Here is a 20,544-nt window from a genome sequence, read left to right as displayed (position 1 = left end):
GCCTATAGAGCGTGTCCTAGTGGCTTTGAGTCCAAGAGGAGAAAAGCACGATATAAATGTTATTTGTCATAATGTTTTTTCCTGCAGAAAATTTGGATGCGGAAATTCACATTAAATAACGCACACGTGAGGGTACTACATAGCTGAAATCTCCAATGCTAGGAAGCAAGCTAATATTGTACTGGAAAACGCTGAACAGCGGTGCCACACAAGCGGAGACCACATATACTAATAATAAAACGCCACAATCCTACAAGGATTGGCAAGCATTACTCACCAAAGTAGAGCTCCTCCGTGTGGACTGCTGTAGGCGTGCACTGCTGGCTAAATCCCAAACTATATTTGCTAAAGGGGACAAAAATGATAAACTTCTGGCTTGGCTACTTAGAGATACGAGGTCAAATACTGCGATCCCCGGGATCAGGTCTGAGGATGGCTGTCTATGCGTAGACCAACACACTATTGAGCAGACCTTTATACAATACTACACAAACGTATACTCCTCTAAAGTAGATTACTCTTCCTCACAACTAGATACGTTCCTGCACAACATCGCATTTCCTACCCTTAGTGAAGAGCAAACTAAAGCCTTAGACGCACCTCTTACCCTGGATGAGATCACAGACGCTATTGCAGAAATGCAGTGTGGGAAATCTCCAGGTCTAGATGGATACCCATCAGAATATTACAAGCACTACCACCTTATCCTTGCTCCCAAATTACTAGCTGTTCAGAAGGCGGCGCTTGAGGATGGTGTGCCCCCTACTTCCTGGTCAGAGGCATTAATAGCATTGATTTTAAAACCTGGCAAATACCCTACTATGTGCACCTCATATAGACCTATTTCACTCATTAATGTCGATGTGAAAATAATTGCAAAAGCCCTAGCTACCAGGCTTAATAAACATATCCTTACCATAATTCATCAGGATCAAACAGGGTTTATGCCCGGAAAAGGAACGGACATAAACCTTAGGAGGTTACACACTAATCTAGTTGCCAATCATAGCAATACCGGGGACAGGGTCTTGGCCTCGCTAGATAATGAAAAAGCCTTCGACTCGGTTGAGTGGGGATACCTCTGGAAAGTGATGAGCAAATTTGGTATCGGTGGTAACTTTATTAAAATGGTACAATTATTATATCAAAATCCCACGGCTAGGCTACGTATTAACAATAAAATATCACAGCCCTTTCCGCTCCTCAGGGGGACTAGACAGGGGTGTCCCCTCTCGCCGAGTCTATTTGCCATAGCTATAGAACCTCTGGCTATAATGCTTAGAAGCTCTGAGGGGTTAAAACTGGGGAGACTAGAGGAAAAAATCTCACTCTATGCAGACGACATACTATTATATCTCGCAGACTCAGGACCCTCCCTCTCTACGGCCTTTCATACAATAGACCACTTTAGTAAATGGTCAGGATTAAAAATCAATAATACTAAGTCCATTCTTTTCCCCTTAGATAATAATGCCCCTGGGGGAGGCTCCAGTGGATCGGACCTACAATGGGTAACCAAATTTAAATATCTGGGAATTATGATACAGAAAGACACTAAGCTATTCCTGGCGAATAATTTTTTCCCTATTATACAAAAGGTTAAGGATAAATGTAACACCTGGCAGGATCTACCTCTAACGTTAATAGGTAGAGTTAACGCAGTTAAGATGATGTTACTACCTAAATTCACATATATTTTTCGCAATTCCCCAGTATGGATCCCCAAAAAATACTTTAACGAAATAAAATACTAATTCCATTCATATGGTCCAGTAAACTCCCCCGAATGTCTCTCCAAACATTAATGCTTCCGACCCTTGAGGGTGGGCTATCCATGCCTAATTTCTTCTGCTACTTCCTGGCAGCGCAGCTAGTCACAGTCCGGTGGTGGTTCTCCAGAAACGAACTTAACCCTGCAATAGTAGCGGAAGCGGCAATCATGGGATCATATGAGGCCCTTCTGAATCTCCCTTTTAGAGGGTCAAATTCATCCCCACACATCACTATAGTCATGAAAACCACGATTCGTGCGTGGCAATATCTCCAAAAGAAATTTGCAACGCCCGCAAGGCAATCCCCATACACCCCTCTTTGGGGCAACCCCAGTATACCTCACTTTTCTTCTATACCAGACCCGGCACTATGGGCGAAACATGGGGTCAAAATATTGAAAGATATTACTAATACAGGAACCTTGCTGCCCTTCACAGAACTTAGACAACTACACAATATCCCTCGACAAATGTATTTTAGGTATCTACAACTCTCCCATGCATTCATTGCCCAATTCGGAAGGGGGGGGTGTGCAGCTGGGATCCGACCCACTGGAGTCTCTCCTTATACAGGAAAATTTAGGAAAGCCCCTATCAGCTATCTATACAGACCTGCTAATCCAAATGGGCCACAATACTGATAAACTACGCACGCAATGGGCAGGTGACATAGGAGAAATAGAGAATGAGGAATGGGAGGAAGCGGTGGGAAGGGGAGCTCGGGTCCTGATCTCATCCAGGGACAGGCTAATACATCTAAAATATCTCCATAGAGTATACTTCACTCCAAATAGGCTGCACAGAATCAATCACGCCCATTCTAATATATGTACTAGATGTGGTACAGTAGTAGGAACCTACCTACATATGTTCTGGACATGTTCAAAACTTAAAAGGTTCTAGGAACAGGTTGAAAAAAAACTATTGGGAAAGTACTAGATTTTCCGTTCAAACTTGATATAAGAATGGCAATGTTGGGAATATTTGCAAAAACTAGCCACAATAGATATAAACAAGCTATGATATTCACACGTTGCCATGTTGCTAGGAAAATAATTTTAATTCACTGGAACCAACCAGTAGCGCCTTCCAAGACTGAATGGATTTCTACAGTTAATCATATGCTCCCCTGTGCAAAATGACATACAAAAGCAGAAACTGCCCAAATAAGTTCGAGAACATATGGTCTAGGTGGTGTGATAAGCATTGTAGGAGTCTTCAAACAGATATCTGAACATGTACTTTGAGTATTATATGTGAGACACAATATGTTTATTCCTCTACAGTAGTAAGTCAAGCATCTTTACAGGCAACCGATTAATAAGATATATCCCCTTACTCTGGCCATAGAACGTTTAAGGACATTCCTCTATGTGCAATATGGAATACTGTCATATGTGACATATTGTTAATTAGATCCTATTAATATGTCTTCTCTTTATTATTGAGTAATATATTATAAGCAACAATAATTAAGATGTCTTCTTTTCTCTCTCCTCCCTTTGATCTCTTTCACTCTTCTCTTCTCTTCTCTTCATGTCTTGCTCACCTTCTTCACTGTCTTTTCGGGACCTTCACTTACCACAACTTACTGTTATAGGTAATATGTTCGAAGGTTGTAATTAAAGTTATGTTATACTGTTGTACTGAAAACAGAAAACAATAAAAACAAAACAAAAAAACTTACCTGTTAAAAAAAAAAAAAACGCACACGTGATGCCATTGACTAGCATCAGATGTGCTGCAAACACAAATTCACAAAACTGCAAATTCAACACTTTCCATTTGGCATAAATTATCATTAGTGATCTTTGACATAAATAATTTTTTTAGACAAGACATAGAAGATTTATATCAAGCCAGTGCCAGAGCTGCAGCCACTAGGGCACGCTCAGTAGGCAGTAGTAGTGCTAGGGAGTCTTGCCCAATGTACCTTCACTGAATAGGTGCTGGTAGAGTTGAGATTCAAACCCAGGTCTCCTGTGTCAGAGCCCTTAATCAGTACACTACTAGTGTTAGGGGACGGTTAAAGGGATACTTAAAAAGAACCTGAACTGAAAATAAAAAGTCAAAATAACCATACACAGGTCATACTTACCTCCTGTGTAGTCTCTTCCTCAATCTTTTTCTCCTCTCCTGCGTCCCGTTTGTCCACTGTGATCAATGGAATTCTCCGTCCTCCATTTTGAAAATGGCCACTACCCATAACAGCTTCCTGGTCAGCACACTGTTAAACTGTAATATCACCCACTTGAGCCATAGGGAAACATGGACATTACCTTGTACATTCAGTTGTAACTGACAGCTGCTGATGTATAACTGACAGCAGCTGGTATATTTCAGTTCTGACAAAATATTGTCAGAACTGTAAGGGATCACTGTAAGAAGAAAACGGTGAGCTTCTGGGAGGAACTGACGGCGAGGTAAGTATGTAATATTCATTTGCAGCTACATCATGTGTTTATTTTAAATAATTTTACTCACTTCAGGTTCCCTTAAAGGACTTACGAGCCCAAATAGTAAAAAAATAGTAAAAAAAAGTTAAGTACCTTAATCATTTTTAAATGCACGGAGGACGCCGTCCGCGCCCTCCGTGCTGTTCCGCCGGGTCCCCGCAGTCTGATCGCCCCCCCGTGCCGCTCCCGACCCCACGGACGAGGTCGGGCTCCCCTTCCTCTCCCAAGATGGCCGCCGGAGCCGGCCGCGGCTGCGCAGTCCGCATACGCGTTAGTGCGGCTGCGCAGCTCTAGGGCCTCCCCCCTCGATCCACGCTACTGTGCGTGGATCGGGGGGGGGGGGGGGGGGGGGAGGCCCTAGAGCTGCGCAGCCGCACTAACGCGTATGCGGACTGCGCAGCCGCGGCCGGCTCCGGCGGCCATCTTGGGAGAGGAAGGGGAGCCCGACCCCGTCCGTGGGGTCGGGAGCGGCACGGGGGGGCGATCAGACTGCGGGGACCCGGCGGAACAGCACGGAGGGCGCGGACGGCGTCCTCCGTGCATTTAAAAATGATTAAGGTACTTAACTTTTTTTTACTATTTTTTACTATTTGGGCTCGTAAGTCCTTTAAAGCCATCCACAAGAAGAAAAGGAAAAAAAAAAAAAAAAAGTTTCACTTACCTGGGGCTTCTTTTAGCCCCCTGCAGCCGTCCTGTGCCCACGCCGGTTCTCTACGATCCTCTGTTCACCCGCTGCAGCTTAGTTTTGTTTTCACCAACTCTGAGTCAGTGGGCCACTGCGTCTGCACAGCCCTGGCAACGTGTATCCTTGCTCGCGTTGCGGTCTGCAATAGTGCCCTGCACAGCGCTATTGCTGACGGCAACGCAAACTAGGATACGATTTACCCGGGCGGCGCAGTGGCCCGCTGACTCAGAGTTGGTGAAAACGAAACTAAGCTGCAGCAGGAGAACAGAGGATCGTTGAGGACAGGCGCAGGCACAGGACGGCTGCAGAGGGCTGGTAGAAGCCCCAGGTAAGTGAAAGGCTTAAGTATCTTAAGGGGCACGTGCTGTTTTGTCTCCCGGTCAGTTGGGTGCAGGGTGAGCTGATTGATGGGCCGACTGGGATGATTTGACCTAACAAAAAGGGGACCATTGAGATCATTGCTATTACCTTTACACCCACATGAAAAACATCAGGTGGTCTTGAAACACTTATGCTTTTATCGAGTTTTGGTGTATTGTCTATCATTTTTTGTTACAGCATAGAAAACGGAATTTCCAGCCACCATAATCAAATGGTGGGCACAAAATGACATTGGAAGCAAAAAATTCTATAGTGTTCATTCTATGGGGTTATGGAATTCCCATATGTTGCATCAAATACCTAGTTGCACAAGAGTAGGAATGGAAATCGTTGGAGCATAGGTTCACCAGCAGTGAACTCCATCCCTACAGGTTAGCCAACTTCAGGTCAGAGGTCATGCTGAGTATTATGGGATGGAAGCTTCCTGCTGGGGGAAGCTATGATATGGCAAATTCCATCCCTACAAAGGAACTGAAAATGCCAGGACAGGAGATGATCACAAACAGTGCACAGTAAGTCTGTCTATGGCTGCTATCATGTAACAGACTGCCTGTGAGGTGCACCTGTGGCGTCCCGACTTCTGCTCAAACTTTCTCAGGTCGTCCTTCCCGGTGATGCAGGCGTGTCCTCCTCTTTACTGTGTGCATATGCTAGGCTGCCCACTGCTGCCAAGCGCCAGCCTGGATGAAGAGGCGAGTGGTCAGCCTGGGATGCAAACTGGTGGGATGGTACTGAGAATTGGGAAGCAAGGGGGCGGGTCGCCTGCCCTGCCTGTCCCTGCTGCGTGTTATGTACTGCTAGTATACAACGCATATCTTGAACATTGAAAAATGTAAACAGTTAAAAGCGAGAGAAGCAATAGTGCTCAATACTAAAAGCACTCCAGGCCTTTGTCTGGAATGCCAGGGATTAAAAATTTTGCTTATTTTATTTTGCCATTTTTATTTTTCTAATAAAACAGGAGTTGTGTTCCACAGAAAAATAAACATAGGAAAAAAAAATAACCCCACAGATTTCAATTCTGTACCTACCAAGTTCCATTCTCCATGTCATACACCCAGACTTCGTCTCTTGGCAAATAGAAGTCATAAAACCCTCGAACAGGGGCATTCTGTAAAACAAGTGTTGAGAGGTTTAATCTTGCCCTGAACCAGAAAGAAATGAATGTTACAAGTCAGCAGTTTTCTGAAAGCTCTCACTAGTGTTATACTGGGAATACACAATCAGATTTTACAGATTTACTGTCCGATCGATTTTCAGATGGATTTTCTGATTGTTTTTCTAATCTATTTCCATTTACTTCTATGAGAAATCGATTAGAAAAATCGATCGAAAATAAGATCGGACCTGTTGGAAACTATCGCACCAACTATCTGCCAAATAATCTCATGGTGTATTCCCAGCATTATACAGGCAGACTGCTGAAAGCTATTCAAGGCACACTTACCCATTACTTATTCCTAGAGTGCTCTTCTCTATACAGTCACTTTATAAGACATATATGCCCATATCTGCTTAAAGAAATAATACATATTATTAATAATGTCTTACTATACGTCCTAACTAGGTCGGCATCATTTGCGCCTGCACAAGGCAGTACCGCCCGTGGTATGGAGCATTCTGCCCGAGGCCGCACCACCGTGATCACACTCACGTGGCCAAGCCACATGCGCGAGTGGCACGGTTGCAAGCTCGCGCAGAAGATGGTGATCTGGCGAGTTCTGCAACAGAGGGGATCCCAGGACACCGGAGCTGCAACGCGGGACAGATAGGCTGCCAGGAGCTGGAGGAAGCCCCACGTAATTTTTTTTTCCCTGTTCGCACCTCCCTTTTAAGTATTTCCTTTTAAATCCAAGTTTTGATTCAGGTACACTTTAAAGTATATGCTTTTGGGGCACAAATTACAAAGTTGCATCCTTAATCCAGCAATTATATTTATTAAGCTAGCCATACAAAGTTGCATCCTTAATCCAGCAATTATATTTATTAAGCTAGCCATACACTAGTCAACAGTTTTAGTAGGGATGATCAATGAGATGCAAATAATTCTGAGTTGATGTTATATTATGCAAATATATGCAGATTGAAAATGGACCAAACTTCACCTTCTAGTGCATAATCCTGCATCAATGTAGTATTATTTGCATCTCACTGCTCATCCCTATTTCTCAAGCCTGGTATACATCTTCAATTTTGATTGGGCAATTGTACCGCCTCCATGTAGCATGAGTGTCAACAGATTGTGTAGATAAAATTGGTCAGTGATTGACCAATAAAAATTGAAGGTGTGTACCAGGAGTGTGGCTAGGTTCACACCCACATTTCATGTAACAGCAAAAACGCAACAGGAAAGCGGTCTCACATCAGGTTATCTGTGGATTGCATACAGTCTGTGAAACGTATGCTTCACTGTGTGTTTTGCAATAACACTGCATGCAGTGCGTTGGCTGTCGCACGCTGTTAAACCACACTGGCCACATTACAACACACAACTGTGAATGTAGCCTGAATCTATAACAAGTTAAAGGTATATAATAAGAAAAAAGACAGAAAACAGATCTTCAGTAAACGTTGATCTAAACTGGCCTTTATTTCATGCATAGAGGACTGGACAGAGATCAGTAATGTCCAGTGCACCAATTGTTACATCCAGGGTTGTGGAGTCAGTACAGAAATCATCTGACTTCTCAGTTTATGAAACCACCGGAAGAAAAATCGTTCGCTACACCATCAACGACCCAATCTTTGCTTCCTATCAAAACCAATCCAGAAAATCCAAAATTTTGGTTTGACAAAAATCCAATTGGACGACTATTTAGTTTAATCGTTCATAATCGATTGTGCTCGTCAACATATTATTTTCAACCAATCTGATCAGAATTTCTGATCGCTCTAATGATTTTAAGCTAGAAATTGGACTGTTAGTGGCCACCTTTAGTCTAATTTCACAAAGGCTATGGATTTCACTGGCGCACGGAAGGGGGTGTTCCGGGTGTCTGGAACCACCCCCTCGCACCTAGCCCGGAAGTGCCTCCGGAATCTGAGCAGCGGCAGCCACTGAATATTATAGTGCAGCTGCCGCCTGCTCATGTGTGTGCGCAGCAGGGGGGCCTGCCAGCCGTGGGGGGGGGGGGGGAGCGCTGTCGCCCTCCCGATTGCGGGACCCCCCAGCCAGGTGTACAACTTCTTCCCCGCAGCCCCGCAGTCTCCCGGAGGCAGAGCAGGGCTACGGTAAGATGGCTGCCGAAGCCCTGCTCTGGAGACTATTTGTGTCTCCAGTACAGGGCTTCGGGAGCCATCTTGTCATAGCCCTGCACTCTGCCTGTCAGCGCGGGAGATGTGCTGCTGGAGGATCGTCGGGGAGCTGTGTGCCAGATGCCGGGAGAGGAGAAGACTTCTGTCAGGTAAGTGAATTGTTTTTTTTTCACAGGTGCATTTTTTTTTCTAGTGTCTGCTGCTCACCTTACGATTTTCAGGTGTCTGCTGCTCACCTTACGATTTTCAGGTGTCTGCTGCTCACCTTACGATTTTCAGGTGTCTGCTGCTCACCTTACGATTTTCAGGTGTCTGCTGCTCACCTTACGATTTTCAGGTGTCTGCTGCTCACCTTACGATTTTCAGGTGTCTGCTGCTCACCTTACGATTTTCAGGTGTCTGCTGCTCACCTTACGATTTTCAGGTGTCTGCTGCCCACATTACGATTTTCAGGTGTCTGCTGCTCACATTACGATTTTCAGGTGTCTGCTGCTCACATTACGATTTTCAGGTGTCTGCTGCTCACATTACGATTTTCAGGTGTCTGCTGCTCACATTACGATTTTCAGGTGTCTGCTGCTCACATTACGATTTTCAGGTGTCTGCTGCTCACATTACGATTTTCAGGTGTCTGCTGCTCACATTACGATTTTCAGGTGTCTGCTGCTCACATTACGATTTTCAGGTGTCTGCTGCTCACATTACGATTTTCAGGTGTCTGCTGCTCACATTACGATTTTCAGGTGTCTGCTGCTCACATTACGATTTTCAGGTGTCTGCTGCTCACATTACGATTTTCAGGTGTCTGCTGCTCACATTACGATTTTCAGGTGTCTGCTGCCCACATTACGATTTTCAGGTGTCTGCTGCCCACATTACGATTTTCAGGTGTCTGCTGCCCACATTACGATTTTCAGGTGTCTGCTGCCCACATTACGATTTTCAAGTGTCTGCTGCCCACATTACGATTTTCAAGTGTCTGCTGCCCACATTACGATTTTCAGGTGTCTGCTGCCCACATTGTGATTTTCAGGTGTCTGCTGCCTACATTAAGATTTTCAGGTGTCTGCTGCCTACATTAAGATTTTCAGGTGTCTGCTGCCTACATTAAGATTTTCAGGTGTCTGCTGCCTACATTAAGATTTTCAGGTGTCTGCTGCCTACATTAAGATTTTCAGGTGTCTGCTGCCTACATTAAGATTTTCAGGTGTCTGCTGCCTACATTAAGATTTTCAGGTGTCTGCTGCCTACATTAAGATTTTCAGGTGTCTGCTGCCCACATTACGATTTTCTGGTCACTGCTGCCCACATTACGATTTTCAGGTGTCTGCTGCCCACATTACGATTTTCTGGTGCCTGCTGCCCACATTGCGATTTTCTGGTCACTGCTGCCCACATTGTGATTTTAAGGTGTCTGCTGCCCACAGTACGATTTTCTGGTCACTGCTGCCCACATTGTGATTTTCAGGTATCTGCTGCCCACATTGCGATTTTATGGTGCCTGCTGACCACATTGTGATTTTCTGGTGCCTGCTGACCACATTGTGATTTTCTGGTGACTGCTGCCCACATTGTGATTTTCTGGTGACTGCTGCCCACATTGTGATTATTTTCTGATGACTGCTGGCTGCTGCCCACATTGCAGTTTTCTGGTAACTGCTGCCCACATTGCGATTTTCTGGTGTCTGCTGCCCACATTACGATTTTCTGGTGTCTGCTGCCCACATTACGATTTTCTGGTGACTGCTGCCCACATTGCGATTTTCTGGTGACTGCTGCCCACATTGCGATTTTCTGGTGACTGCTGCCCACATTGCGATTATTTTCTGGTGACTCCTGCCCACATTACGATTATTTTCTGGTGACTCCTGCCCACATTACGATTATTTTCTGATGACTGCTGGCTGCTGCCCACATTGCGATTTTCTGGTGCCTGCTGCCCACATTGCGATTTTCTGGTGCCTGCTGCCCACATTGAGATTTTCTGGTGCCTGCTGCCCACATTGCGATTATTTTCTGGTGACTCCTGCCCACATTACGATTATTTTCTGATGACTGCTGCCCACTTTACAATTATTTTATGGTGAAATGCTGCCCACTTTACAATTATTTTATAGGTAAATGCTGCTTAATTTATGATTAATTTCTAGTGAAATGCTGCCCACTTTACGATTATTTTATAGTGAAATGCTGCTCACTTTACGATCATTTTATGGTGAAATGCTGCACTATTTACGATTCATTTCTGGTGAAATGCTGTCCAATTTACGATTCATTTCTGGTAAAACATTGCTGCATTAGGATTATTTTCTAGTGAAACATTGCTGCATTAGGATTATTTTCTAGTGAAACATTGCTGCATTAGGATTATTTTCTAGTGAAACGCTGCCCCATTACGATTATTTGGTGCCTATGGGGAGGCCCCATCCTCATTTTCGCAGTGGGACCCAGTGATTTCTAGTTACGCCCCAGGGGGAGGGCCTCTCTGACTGGCGGTATGAGAGCGGGGGTACTAGGGGGGCTGCGCAGAGATACATTACCTTTCTCGGCGGTGGTGATGGCGTCCCAGGTCTCCATGGCTAGTTGGCTACCTTTCATCCTGGCTCTAATGTGACGTCACCACGCCATCCAGCCGCAGCGGCCATGCCCCCCCCCCCCCCCCCTGAAGGCCATTGGACATCAGAGTATGTGTCCATGGAGAGAGAAGTACTGCTGCTGGATGAGCTGGAGTGTGGATAAGGCAAGTGCAGCCAGGGCTCGCTGAGGGGCTGGGCGCGGTGGGGGGGGGGGGATATTTGGAAGCCAGCCAGCCATTCCATGATTCACCATATGTGAGAGGGAGAGAGGGGGGGGGGATTCATCTGGCTATATATACAGGGGGGATCTGGCTATATGCAGGGGGATCTGGCTATATACACTGGCTATATGCAGGGGGATCTGGCTATATACACTGGCTATATGCAGGGGGATCTGGCTATATACACTGGCTATATGCAGGGGGATCTGGCTATATACACTGGCTATATGCAGGGGGATCTGGCTATATACACTGGCTATATGCAGGGGGATCTGGCTATATACACTGGCTATATGCAGGGGATCTGGCTATATACACTGGCTATATGCAGGGGGATCTGGCTATATACACTGGCTATATGCAGGGGGATCTGGCTATATACACTGGCTATATGCAGGGGGATCTGGCTATATACACTGGCTATATGCAGGGGGATCTGGCTATATACACTGGCTATATGCAGGGGGATCTGGCTATATACACTGGCTATATGCAGGGGGATCTGGCTATATACACTGGTTATATGCAGGGGGATCTGGCTATATACACTGGCTATATGCAGGGGGATCTGGCTATATACACTGGCTATATGCAGGGGGATCTGGCTATATACACTGGTTATATGCAGGGGGATCTGGCTATATACACTGGCTATATGCAGGGGGATCTGGCTATATGCACTGGCTATATGCAGGGGGATCTGGCTATATGCACTGGCTATATGCAGGGGGATCTGGCTATATGCACTGGCTATATGCAGGGGGATCTGGCTATATGCACTGGCTATATGCAGGGGGATCTGGCTATATGCACTGGCTATATGCAGGGGGATCTGACTATATACACTGGCTATATGCAGGGGGATCTGACTATATACACTGGCTATATGCAGGGGGATCTGACTATATACACTGGCTATATGCAGGGGGATCTGACTATATACACTGGCTATATGCAGGGGGATCTGACTATATACACTGGCTATATGCAGGGGGATCTGACTATATACACTGGCTATATGCAGGGGGATCTGACTATATACACTGGCTATATGCAGGGGGATCTGGCTATATACACTGGCTATATGCAGGGGGATCTGACTATATACACTAGCTATATGCAGGGGGATCTGGCTATATACACTGGCTATATGCACAGGGATCTGGCTATATACACTGGCTATATGCAGGGGGATCTGACTATATACACTGGCTATATGCAGGGGGATCTGGCTATATACACTGGCTATATGCAGGGGGATCTGGCTATATACACTGGCTATATGCAGGGGGATCTGGCTATATACACTGGCTATATGCAGGGTGATCTGGCTATATATGGGTATATACGGGGGGGGGGGGATCTCTGGCTATATATACAGGGGATCTGACTATATACACTGGCTATATATACAAGGGGGATCTGGCGAAATACAAGGGGGAATGTACTGAACGGGGAGTCATCTGGCTATATATTATAAATGGTGATCATGTGGTTACTTATCCCAACTCTGGGGGGGGGGGGGGGTAGGGGGCCTCATCTGGCTACCTGTATGATAAATGGGGGTCATCTATACTAAAGAGGGGTGGGGTAATTTCGTTATCCATAATAAAGGGGGGTTATCTGGCTGCTTAATCACTGCCACATTATATATATTTTGGCGACACACTACTGCATCATGTGTATTTTGTAGGGAAACACTGCGCATTGTGTGTATTTTGTGGAGAAATGCTGTGCATCATGTGGATTTTGTGGGCAGACGCATGCGCGGTAGTGCACGGCGTGCCAAAAGAGACCTATCAGGACCCCCCCCTTGAAAATCCTGGATTTGGTTCAAAAATCATCCGACTCCTCAGTTGTTTGAAACCACCGACTCCAGGTACCCAAAATTGCTCTGACTCCACAGCCCTGGTTACAACACTTGGCAACAGTGCTTCGATACATTTTCTTCTGAAATCTGATTAAAAACTGAATAGTGCGAGAAAGTAAACCTATGAGTCATCCCTCCATCAATCAATTCCTGATCAGGGAGCTATTGATATTGACTGAGTGCCTGGATTTAGATTCTACATGTGGCCTGAGCCTCTGCAGCTTCTGCACACAGCAGTCCAGCCACACGCTGAGGCTTGTAGTGCCACCGCAGCCGCAGAGTCTGCTGTATGTACAATTAATGCACGCAGCTGTCGCTCACCTTGTATCCCCCCCACACAAACATCCGGGTCCCATCAGTGACAGCCACGTGACCGCTGCGCTCGGCCGGGATGCTGTCGTCAGCTGGGCCCTCCGTGTCATCATCGTCCTCCTCCTCCTCTTCTTCATCTTCATCCTCCTCCTCTCCCACATCCGCGGGGGGCTCCTCATTATCATCCGCCATCACCAAACTCTCCCACAGTCGTCACACGAGTAGAGATGGGTCGTTAGGTGTCCTGTCCGTTCAGACTACCCGTCTGAAACAGCTACCTTCAGCACTGCGCATGCGCACATCCATTAGCTCGTTATAGGAGGGGGGAGAGTCGTCTGTAAGCTACCTCAGGCTCTTTCCCTCCTGGTCAGTGGCAGTGCCAGTGGTGGTCAGAGGCAGAGCTTGTTTGGATGCAGCTGCAGCTGTGTCCCCGGTGTGAATTGCTTTCTTGGGCAGACGTTGGATTGACCTTTACTGCTGTAATAACATTTCCCCTCGGCTGGAGACTGATTGCTTCTGCTGATTATACACTGATCAGCTGAGCTTGTGTCTCCTAACCTCTGCAGTTTTCTGCATCCTGTGTGCTTTTCCTGGATAGCTGTGTCCTGCATCGTGTGCTCTGCCTGGATAGCTCTGCCCTGCTGCTGCTACTACTACTACTAGTGTACCCTGCTGCCCTGCCATTCCTGGTCAGTTCTGTGTCCTGCAGTGATTCGAGCCTGCCTATCACTCCATGCCTGCATTTTGGCTATACAGTAGTTAAACGAGATAGGGACTGTAGGCTCGTTCTTAACCTGAATATGTCCTTAAATTGGGACTCTGTGCCTTCTCTGTTCCCTGTGCTTCCAGTGTCCCCTGTCTGTGTCATTTCTGCCCCCTTGTGCCTTTCGTGCCCCCCTCTGTGTCATCTCTGCCCCCCTTGTGCCTTTCGTGCCCCCCTCTATGTCATCTCTGCCCCCCTTGTGCCTTTCGTGCCCCCTAATGCAGAGTATGCGCAGCGGAATGCGCAACAAGACTCACCTTTCATGGCGGCTCCGGGCCAATCAGCGGTGTCCTCTTACCCCTCAATGCTCCTCCCGGCAGCTTCCCTAGCGTCGCGTAAGAAATTGTATTGTAATGACGCAATGAGAAGGAGGTGTCAGGCGGGGGGGGGGCGTTTTGCATGGCTCAGGGGCGCATGCCACGGCAAAGCAGCTAATTTCAAAGCGCAGGATGCCAGTTTAAAAGCGCAGGATGTTAACAAATACGTCTGCTTCCATGAAATCAGGAAGTAGACACGATGCTGATTTGTTGCAGGATAGTGTGTATCAGCTGTAACAAAGATGTTCTAGGATTCGTGCGTTTTGAACTTTGGCTGACTGACTTTGGCCATTTTGCAAACTGGCTGGCCAATGTCAAAAATCCCCAGCATTTTGGACTTTGGCGGACGTCAAATCGGCCAGTTCTTGGAACGGCAGGCCAATTCTAGAATTGGCTGATTTCTGGCTTTGTCCGTTATATATACTTTAGAATAGAATCCATTCCATCCTCTATATTAAAACCCCTTTGTCTCTGCGTCCAATGTCCCTGTGTGTGTGTGGTTTTGTTGTGTGCATGTGCAGGGAGGGACGCAGAGACACAGGAGAGCTGGGGGAATGACGCGGCGGGGGTCAGGAGGGGCAGGCGTGTTTGCGCGGCGGGGGGGCGGGTGTGAGCGCGCGGCAGATGAACGGTGACAGACCTAGCGCGTTTTTAAACGGGCTAAGGTCACTAGTTTATGTATAATCCGCTCATACATCAATCTTAGAATGTTTTTCCCTGATCAGTTAGCTCTACAGCTGGGCAGGAAGAACTGGCTCTATGAAACTAAGAATATTCAAATATCTGCACTGGACATTTTCCCTTAGTACCCAAGCACCTGTAACCTGTGATATTGCGCATGTGCAAACTATGTATTTTGGAGCATATAAGGACCTACTTTTGGGCTCATAAAGCAGCTTACTTGCTCACTAATATTGCGTGTTGTTGTTATTTTAACTCTTTCTATCCTGGTGCTAGGGGTATTTGAAGGCTTGGGATATCTGACATCTGATTAGGCCGTGGTCTGGTCATAATAGTGACCACTTCCTTTCACACACGATACAATTTTCTGGCAGATTCACCTTCCCGATCGATTTTTTTCAACATGTCCGATCTGAATTTTGATCGATTTTCCGACCAATTTCCATTCACTTTTTTATAGAAATCAAATGGGAAAAACTATCGGAAAATCGACCAGAATTCACATTGGACATGTTGGAAAAAAATTGATCTGGCAGGTAAATCTGCCAGAAAATTGTAACGTGTGTACCTAGCATTACAGCGAACCCAAGGTGAGAGTGATATAGAGGCTGCCATATTTATTTGCTTTTTAGCAATACAGTTGCTTGGTTGTCCTGCTGACCACTCTGCCTCTAATACTTTTAGCCATAGACCCTGAACATGCATGCAGCAGATTAGGTGTTTCTGACAATATTGTCAGATCTGACAAGATTAGCTGCATGCTTGTTTCTGGTGTAATTCAGAAACTACTGCAGCCAAATAGATCAGCAGGGCTGCCAGGAAACTGATGTTGTTTAAAAGTAAATACATATGGCAGCCTCCATATCACTTTCACATTAGGTTCACTTTAAAGTGGGATTATACTCCCAAAACTAAAATTGCAGTTCTTTTAGTTACATAAAAGAACATTTGAAAGCTTTCACACACATTCCCGGCCATTGACAAATGTAATCCTTGCTGGCTTATTCTTTCTAAGGCATGAAACTACCTACCCTCTACCTGACCTCTTGCACAGGACAAAAGGCAGACATAACAGAAATGCACCCTGTGGGCTGGTGCACACCAAAACCCGCTAGCAGATCCGCAAAACGCTAGCAGATTTTTAAACGCTTTTTTTTATTTTTATGAGGCGTTTTGCTAGCGTTTTGCGGATTGCTGCTGCTGCTTTTCAGTATAGTAGATTTCATATATTGTTACAGTAAAGCTGTTACTGAACAGCTTCTGTAACAAAAACGCCTGCAAAACCGCTCTGAACAGGCGTTTTTCAGAGCGGTTTGCGTTTTTCCTATACTTAACATTGGGGCAGAAACGCATCCGAAATCCAAAAAATGCCTCACCCAGGCATTTTTCGTTTCTGCAAAACGCCTGCCGCTCTGGTGTGCACCACCCCATTGAGATACATTGACCAAGCAGATCCGCAGCCGCAAGCGGATCTGAAAACGCCCAAAAAGCCGCTCGGTGTGCACCAGCCCTGAATGTATTTAAAGTGTTTAGCCTGTGTAATTCCCCCTCATTTGCCCCCTTCTTTTTTTTGACTTGTTCCCACATAATCAAATATTACATTTTCTGGCCATTCATATTGGTGGGTTATTCGTAAGTCAGGGTGTTCTTAAGCCAGGGACTACCTGTATATTAAAGTAAAACAAATATTTGAAAGCACCCTAGTGTTTACCGGTAATCCATTTTTGTTCAATTCAATGGGCTTATCAAATCAAACTGATCGTCAATGTTGCATATAGTAGTCCAAGTAACAATTCATTGGGTTAGATTTTCGCTATTGTATATCTGTACAGTGGGAGAAGGTACCTTGCCATCCTCTTCCCCTCCTTTCTACTGAGATAAGCAAACAGGCTTAGATAAAGCTAGCTACACACTGCACAATGTTTTGATTCATTAAAGAGACACTGAAGCGAAAAAAAAAAATATATAATGAATTGGTTGTGTACTATGAATAATTACTAGAAGATTAGCAGCAAAGAAAATATTCTCATACTTTTATTTTCAGGTATATAGTGTTTTTTCTAACATTGCATTATTCTATAAGATGTGCAGATTACACAACACTCAGCATTCAAAATGATTCTTTCAGAGCAGTCTGTGAAGTAATGACCTCTCCTCTAGCAGAGAAAAAGTAAACAGTTCACTTACAGTTGAGATAATAAAAGTCAGATAACAGCCCTCTCCACAACTAACTTAGTCGGAGAGCTTAATGGCTTGTTTGCATAGAGATAACAACTGGAGTTTCTCAACTCTTCCTGCACTGGAAACAATTAAGCAGGCCATACACTGGCTCGATTCACGGCCGTTTCGACAGCAGATCCGATCCTGGGATCGGATCTGCTGCCAATCGCTTGCGCTAAACGCACCCGCCGATCCGATTCCCTCCCGAAATCGGATCGGTCCGTCGATCGCGCCGTGCGGGAAATTACCCTCGATCGCCCGGCGGTAGGAGCGCGTCGCTTGCGGCGTACGATTCGGGCCCGATCCGAGCATGTATACATTACCTGAAGCTGGCTCCGGGGTCCTCTTCTCCTCGCTGCACCGCATTTCTGCATGTCCCAGTGTACGCTTATACTTCCTGTGTCACTCCGGTGACCAGGAAGTTGAAATAGAGGGCGCTCTATTTGAACTTCCTGGTCACGGAGTAACACAGGAAGCGCCGGGATGGAGCAAGAACAGCGGTGCGGTGCAGTGCGGAGAAGACGCCCGGGAGCCAGCCTCAGGTAATGTATACGGGGGGGGGGGGGACAGGCGGCAGGAGCAGCTGAACAGATTGTGATCGGTTTCAGGCTGAAATCGATTCACAATCTGTTTGCAGTAAAGGCAGCCATACGATCCCTATCTGATCAGATTCGATCAGATAGGGATCTGTCAGCTGGTCGATCTAATGGCACATCGACCAGTGTATGGCCACCTTAAGACTGATGTATCTGATCTTAATGTTTTATTTCTTAGCTATACTACAGATACAAATCATAATATCATCATTTTTTTTTTCGCTTCAGTGTCTCTTTAAAAAAACATCAAACATGACGAGAATCATTTAAAGCAAATCTGAAGTGAAAATAAACTTCTGATATAATCAATTGTATGTTTAGTACGAACAATTAATTTAACATTATTAGCAAAGAAAAGAGGCTTATATTTTTATTTTCAGCTATAAAGTTTAATTTATAACATTGCACCAGACCCTCACAGTTGCAGTTTAGAATCCACACACTGTATTTTAAGCTGTAAAACAGAGCAGAGCTAACGACCACTTGAACTTTCCTGCAGGAAAACCTTATCGCAAGCTGTCTCTCACGGTTTCTTTGGGGGGTGGGGGGAGCAGACATGTACTGCAAGCTGTCCTGATGCCCACCGCTTCCCCTGTTCTCATCTGCCCCCCTTCTTTTCTTAAATGCCCCCATGTTCTACATTGCGCACCCAAGAGCACTCTACGTATGATGCAGTCAAAAACTCAAGTTTTTCTAACTCTTCCTGTACTGGAAAACAATATGACATTCTTTTCTTTGCTACTAATGTTCTATTTATTATCTGTACAACACATACAATTAATTATTTCATAAGATTATTTTAGCTTCAGATTTGCTTTACCCACTTAAAGGGAAGGTTCAAGCAAAATAAAAAAATGAGTTTCACTTACCTGGAGTTTCTACCAGCCCCATGCAGCCATCCTGTGCCCTCGTAGTCACTCACTGCTGCTCTAGTCCCCCGCTGGCAGCTTGTCGACCTCGGAGGTCGGCGGGACGCATTGCGTACATTTTTACGCATTCCCGCTAGTGCAGAAACATTAACGCATGCATTTTTACGCATTACTGGTTCAATGCGTAAAAATGTACGCATTGAACCAGTAACACGTAAAAATGTATGTGTTAATGTTCCTGCACTAGCAGGAATGCGTAAAAATGTACGCAATGCGGCCCTCCGACCTCCGAGGTCGGCAAGCTGCCAGCGGGGGACTGGAGCAGCAGTGAGTGACTACGAGGGCACAGGATGGCTGCATGGGGCTGGTAGAAGCCCCAGGTAAGTGAAACTCATTTTTTTATTTTGCTTGGACATTCCCTTTAAAGGGATACTGTAGGGGGGTCAGGGGAAAATGGGTTGAACTTACCCGGGGCTTCTAATGGTCCCCCGCAGACATCCTGTGCCCGCGCAGCCACTCACCGATGCTCCGGCCCCGCCTCCGGTTCACGGACCGAGATTGAAATCTACGCCCTGCCAGCCAGGAGCCCACCAAAACGGCATAGATTTCAATCATTTTGGTCCTTAAGTAGTTAAATACTAGAACCCCAATTGATCGATTTCATTTGAAATATCAATTGGAACTCAATTGGAGAGGGCAGGGTGGGAAATTACTGGGCACATAACTCTGCACTGCATTGCTCTGCAAAGGTAGGAAAACTTTTGAACAGATTTCTGATTAACTCTCATGGCAAAAAGTGGTGCAAGTCTGCAAAATGTTCGCTACCCCTATTTAATCTGTTCAGGGACATGCTGAGATTGCTGAATCAGGTGAGCCTCTACCGGTAATGGTGTATGGCCATTTTACGCAATGCTGCTTGTCCTCATGCTAATCTGATGTGTCGACGAGCACCACTAGCTACTTAATACTGAGGTTACTTAATACTGAGGGTACTTAATACTGAGGGTACTTCTGGCTACCTAATGCTAAGGCACTCCTGTAGCTACTTATGACGGGCAAGGGAAGTAATTGAGAAGTGACAGCTGGGCAAGGCAGCACACTTGTTGTATGGTTTGTCAGGGGTTTGGCAGGTTCGTGGAGGGCGAAGTCTAGGGTGCCAGGACATGTGTGCCTATGGGCTCCAGTAATGTAAACCCAGGCCTGTGTATGGCAGATGCATCCCAGCAGAGGCGATGGTCTAACATCTGAAGGGCCCTATACACTTTTCCCTAGCAGATTTGATCACTCTGCTCGCATCACATCTGCTGGAGATCACTAGCCTAACACAGCTGCCTGAACATAATTTCAATCTGAGTTCCAGTCCAATTGAAATTGTTTTCTAGCTTATATGTATTAAAAATCTATTTGCAGTGTGTGGCAGTAATAGATCCATCTCTGATCAGATTTTGATTATAGAGGGATTTATCCAGTGAAATCATGTGGCCATCTGCCACCGCATGGTCACCTTAAAGGAGTCATCAGGGCAAATCTAGTAAAATGAGTGGTACTTACCGGGGGCTTCCTCCAGCCC

The 20,544-nt window shown here is 45.7% G+C and overlaps 1 protein-coding gene across 2 annotated transcripts in view; it reads right to left on the bottom strand.

The window, feature by feature from the left end:
* The window catches only part of KLHDC2 (kelch domain containing 2), a 48,284-nt gene extending 34,457 nt beyond the window's left edge, over nt 1-13,827 (bottom strand). The window contains exons 1-2 of one of the 2 annotated variants that reach the window (XM_068254169.1): nt 13,538-13,827; nt 6,326-6,405 (exon numbers count right to left, since the gene is read on the bottom strand). In XM_068254169.1, coding sequence (XP_068110270.1) covers nt 6,326-6,405; nt 13,538-13,720 — 263 coding nt within the window. In that variant the 5' untranslated portion in view covers nt 13,721-13,827. The remainder of the gene's footprint in view (nt 1-6,325; nt 6,406-13,537) is intronic. The other variant, XM_068254168.1, reaches the window with a different exon arrangement.
* Between the last annotated feature and the right edge of the window lie 6,717 nt (nt 13,828-20,544).

Source organism: Hyperolius riggenbachi, chromosome 9 (assembly GCF_040937935.1).
Source record: "Hyperolius riggenbachi isolate aHypRig1 chromosome 9, aHypRig1.pri, whole genome shotgun sequence".
In the NCBI taxonomy this organism is placed as follows: domain Eukaryota; kingdom Metazoa; phylum Chordata; class Amphibia; order Anura; family Hyperoliidae; genus Hyperolius; species Hyperolius riggenbachi.
The sequence above is the reverse complement of the archived record's forward strand: the minus strand, read 5'-3'. Positions and strand labels throughout refer to the sequence as shown.